At 40.5% G+C, this 5,074-nt stretch overlaps 1 protein-coding gene across 1 annotated transcript; it reads right to left on the reverse strand.

The window, feature by feature from the left end:
• Positions 1-726: 726 nt before the first annotated feature.
• On the reverse strand, positions 727-5,074 carry LOC106011341 (neuronal acetylcholine receptor subunit beta-3-like). Its single transcript, XM_035968866.1, has 3 exons — positions 5,028-5,074; positions 4,133-4,264; positions 727-2,514 (listed from the first exon to the last, which is right to left on the reverse strand). Exons 1-3 carry the CDS (start codon positions 5,072-5,074, stop codon positions 1,104-1,106), a joined length of 1,590 nt encoding a protein of 529 aa, XP_035824759.1. The 3' UTR covers positions 727-1,103.

The raw sequence follows: 5,074 nt of genomic DNA on the forward strand, positions 1-5,074 counted from the left end.
TAAGAGTGAAAACAACGCAAGAGCCAAACAACTGTTCTGTTTTTCCAGGTGATTTGTTCGTACCGCTTACTGACGCACGCGATTTTAGGTTCAATTATTATGGACAAGCAGTTCCACCGCTGCAATAATGTCACTGGACGTGTTGTGTCGGTATTAGTGAGGTATTAGTTACGCTCGATCGGGCTCTTTGAGCACTGTTGAATTTATTATGTATGTAAGAAGTGTGGGTTTCTCTCAAGGTATACGAGGTCCACGTTCTTTTTAATGTAGATTGTTTTTTACATCCTTATCAACTCTGTGTAGATCATTTAAGAGGTAAGCTTTGATCGTGTCTGCAAAGGCACAGTCGGGATGAAAGGGATACAACGTTCCAGCTGCAGAAAGACTGAGATACTCGAAAAAAATTCTCCACCCACAAGAGTCGAACCCGGGTCTTTTGCCCATGCTCCTTCTCCCTGGCTCCTTTCTGCTGTCTTTCAGCCACATTCCTGATCTTAGGGTAGGTAAGATCGAACACCTAAGCCTTTTCGGATAGGTGGACCAAATCTCGGAGATCCTGTGTGCTGGTTAAGTTATTTAAAGATCCTTTGGTGGTCCAAAATCGACAAGACTAGGCTTCAGCCGCCAATCGGGCAAAATTCAAAATTAATTCCGTACAAACTAAAAATGTTTAATGTGTCCCGCGCGCTCACATGACCTTATACAGTTGCAAGCGCTGTAAAACACTTACTAAAAAATCTAGTACTCAGAATACTTTCATTTTTCTTTCCTAATTGGAACGTTATTTTAGTGAGTATTTCCATCATCCATAAGTTTATTTTGGCAGGGTAATATAATAGTTTCAGTCAGCCCCAGTTGGCCCTGACCTTTACGGTCGAATCAGCCAGCCCCAAAAGGACTTAACTAATCGTGTCAAAAGAACTATGAAAAGTTTACGAAGATTTCATAAAGTAAGTCTTGATAAAAGGACATGAAAATAGACAGTTTATTGCTCATGAGTTGGACAATGGTACAAAAAAGCTAGAATGCTTTAAACACTTTATTTTACTTTTTACATCTAAGGTATGTACACTTTCAGAGAGATGCTATAGATGAATCCCTCTTTAACTGTTCATCGCTACAAAAGTATAAATTGTAACAACAACGAAACTCGTGAAGAGAATAATGAAACTGAAAAGGTTTATCATGTTCAACACATACTTCAGGTCAGCATCAACTTCATCGGTGGGATCAGAGGCCATCGTTTCATGACCCCAAGTCGCAAAAGGAATGGGCAGTCCATCCCTGGGCGTGTGATGCCTCCCAAATCCTCCTCCGCCACTAAATATCCTTGCATTGCAAGCGTTTTCTGATGGCATTGGCATGTTTTCATGGTATTTCTGAGAAGCTGGGTGAGTGGGAATATGTGCGTGAAATAGATCGTTGCTGCTCATGTCTTTTTTGTCTGCCGCCGGGCTCACGACTACAGTAGTATTATCTTCGACAGCACCTATTCTATTCGTCTTTCCTCCATTACAGGCTGGTTCATTCGGACTGGGTTCGTCTGTGGAAACGGAGAAAGGGATCCCGAATACATGCAAGAGTTTCTTTCGCCTGCTCAAAGGTACAATTTTTCCCCAGCGTAGGCTAATGATAACTAAAGTCATAACGATACAGACGGCGTTAATAACAAATAGAGAGACGAGGTATTGCGTGATGATGGGCGTTGTCACAGATGTACTTGGCATGATGCTTGACACTGAAGTAACGTACACAGACAGCGACAGCAGAACGGTCAGCGCGTAGGATAGCCGCTCTCCGCTCTCCACGGGCACAGTAAAGGTAAATAGACCAAGCAGGGAGATGGTCACAACCGGGAGGAAGATGCTGAGTGCGTAGTAGGTTGGTCGCCTCTTGATTTTGAAAATTATGTCAACAAACGACAAGAAACCTCCGTCAGTAGAGTAGATGAAAAACGTTGTGGAAGAAACGTTTTTAAGTTCGAATTCTTCATGCTCGACGTAACCACCGTAAAGTGTTCCCACCTTGGTCGGAACTATTAGCACTTGGTCGGCAGTGGACTCTAGTGTGTTGACGGAGACTTTACAACTCTGGATGTCGTAAGGAAAGTAGGTCATGTCCATTTTACAGTTGTTCTCAATAGTGACCATAGAAGCAAAAGTGACTCGTCCATTTGACTGAACTGTATGTTGGATATGGAAATCGAAGAAATTGTACTTGCTGTTTATAGAAATTTGTGGTGCCCAGATTTGGTTCTCGTTAAAGTGCATAGTTCTAATGCCACCATAGTCGTTTGGGTTCCATTGCAAAAACTCATCGTACCTGTGAATCGTAAGGGGACAGGTTGTGAACAGTAAGTCAGCAGTGACGGAAAAAGTAAGTAAACAATTAGTGAACGTTAATGGGGACGGCAAGAGCACACCAAGTGAACAGTAAGGAGGCAGTAAGTAAGCAGTATCGGGAAAAGTATGGGAACGGTAAGTGAAACGTAAAAGAATAATGAGTGACCAGTGACTGATCATTAAGTAAACAGTAAATAGACAACAACGAAATTGTAGAGGGAATTTTAGTGAACAGTAGGAGCATAGTTAGTCAACTGAAAGAGTAAGGTCGTAGGGGAACAGAGCAGTGTTGTGTCGGCTGTCTGTTTTTGTCTGTGTGTTCATATGTTACATTTCCGTTACCGCGGCAACAGAATGCACGGGCATATCCGTGAATGAATGCACATGCCGAAGAGTGGCAGAACATTGGGCATGGTTTCTAGGTTGGGGTATCATGGCTGACAGTTCAATGTCATAGCTTCTCTTCCCTCCTCTCTAGGATCTATGAAAGTGTTGATTGTTGTTGATTGTACTTAAATAAGCATAAGACTCGAAACAATTACCCCTAACAGCATGCTGCCCAAATATCCACAGTCTAGAAAGAAGCATTATATCCCCAGCGAGAGAGAAGAGAAGAGCGAGAGAGAGAGAGAGAAGGAGAGAGAGAGAAGGAGAGAGAGAGAGAAAGAGAGAGAGAGAGAGAGAGAGAGAGAGAGAGAGAGAGAGAGAGAGAGAGAGAGAAAGAAGAAACAGTAATATTCTCTTCAAGAATTATACATTCAGAATTTGAACTTCGACAAAACATTTCTCGAGCCGATTAAAGCTACAGACGCCATTGATTGAGAAACTGCGAAAAACAGATTCAAAATAATAGGTTTAATACATCTGAACAGCTGGCCGACGTTACATGCTGGGTACGTTAAGTGTTCGTTATATTGAGCCGTGATGCAGAATTCTAGAAATGTGTTAAGAAAAGATGTGCAAAAACACTGATGGCGTCTCTTTATATAACGAAGAACAAAACTCAGTTTTGCAAACACTGCCTTTGTGCCCCCCCCCACCCCCACACACACACAAACAAACCCTCGCAAGAACAGTAACGGACACTACGAAACTGGTTCACGAGACTTTGCTAAGTAAGAAACTGATATATATATATATATATATATATATATATATATATATATATATTATATATAATCCAAAACAAAATCACAATCTAATTCTTAGTATACAGCAAGCTGTTCCACCTTTCAGCGTTGCCAATTGCGCCATCCAATTTTGCAGCATCACAATTACTACTTGAACCTGATAACTCCACTCCTATTTAACCTGTTTACCTAAAATAAACACACAACTGAAGATAACTAAATGTTTTATTTAGATCTAATAAACATACCATTAGATTACAGAGAAAAAAATGCGGGAGTTTCGTAGATTTATGTTATGAATGATTTATGTCATGCAACAGAGCCATGATGTGCGACAGCTTAACTGGCGAGACATATACACATAATTTTTAAAAGATAACATATCCGAATGTTCAGAAAAAGTTATTAAAATGAAAAAAAACCCAAAGTAATTGTTTCCCATGCCACTGAGAATTCAGAAAGCAAAAGGGTTATGAAATGACGTTCATTAGCGTTTATGGTGTAGCATTCGGTGGTTCGCTATCACACCTGAGTTCCATTCCCAAGAAAAGTGGATCAACTTTATTAGTAACTTGGTCTTTTTACAAGGAAGCCCACCTCCAGGATGATCTAGATTTAGTCGATGGGGGTGGTCAATCAGAATATTAAGAAATGCCTTACCATGCCATCGAGAGCAGACCTTGTGTAGAGACGACCTGCTTCACCTCGTCCACATCTAAGATAGTGACCAAACTGAACTCAAGCTCCAGTTGTGTCGCGGAGGATTGGTTCGTCACTGGTCGAGCGTACGGCCTGGGGAGGAAAGGACATCACAAAATCTAATTATATTGGCAACTTTTGTTCTTGTTGACAGTATGGATATCATTAACTAAATCACAGTCGTCTCTGGTGTAACACTTAGTCTCTATGGGGCACCCTTAGAACAATTTGGTACAGAATAATTGAACTGAATCTCCGTGATAGTTAACTAATTCCTTCAAGCGTTATTCCTCTCTGTTGTTGAATACTTTGCCGCGGATTATGTTAATTATCATAGTTTCCAAAACGTTGGAATTTGTAAAAAGTCACATTTAACCTTGATGCACCCGGGTTCAATGGTCGAGCGTTACCGGTGTTGTTTTAACTAAAGAATTCCCTCTCTTCTCTTGGGCGTTGTGCTATGCAAAAAGAAAGATATCTGCAACTTGCTTTTCCTATGGGTTATTCATATCAGTAAGAAGTTGGGAGATAACGAAAATGAAAGCAAACTTTGAAGGCAGGAGCAGATTATAATGGAGAAGATAAAAGAGGAGAATGCAACAGTTCAAATACGGGAATGAGAAATAGAGACGTACTTTGGGGGGGGGGGTGTTGGAGTAGACCAAAGACAGAGATTGGACTGATTTAGATTTTTTTTAAAAAGAAGAGAGTAACAAAGTAGAAAAGAATGACAAACTTGAACACTACTACACTGAAAAATTAACTAAATTTATTATATGTATAACTTGTAGTCCCAAAACAATGTATTTGAAAGGGTACAAAAACATATAAAATGAGCACAGATAAATGTATTTACTTGTAACCCAGAAGAAGATCGTCGTACAGCTGCAGGAAGTCAGTCAT

This window comes from Aplysia californica, unplaced genomic scaffold (genome assembly GCF_000002075.1).
Source record: "Aplysia californica isolate F4 #8 unplaced genomic scaffold, AplCal3.0 scaffold00092, whole genome shotgun sequence".
Classification (NCBI taxonomy): Eukaryota; Metazoa; Mollusca; class Gastropoda; order Aplysiida; family Aplysiidae; genus Aplysia; species Aplysia californica.

What these genes read in the sequence shown, in the direction of transcription:
- LOC106011341 (XM_035968866.1), bottom strand. Translation starts at nt 5,074, where the DNA reads ATGACTGACTTCCTGCAGCTGTACGACGATCTTCTTCTGGGTTACAA. An exon ending in GATCTTCTTCTGGGTTACAA is followed by an intron (nt 4,265 to 5,027) that starts GTAAATACATTT and finishes TTTCCTCCCCAG; the next exon opens with GCCGTACGCTCGACCAGTGA. An exon ending in GGTCTGCTCTCGATGGCATG is followed by an intron (nt 2,515 to 4,132) that starts GTAAGGCATTTC and finishes CTTAATGATCAG; the next exon opens with TCACTGGTCACTCATTATTC.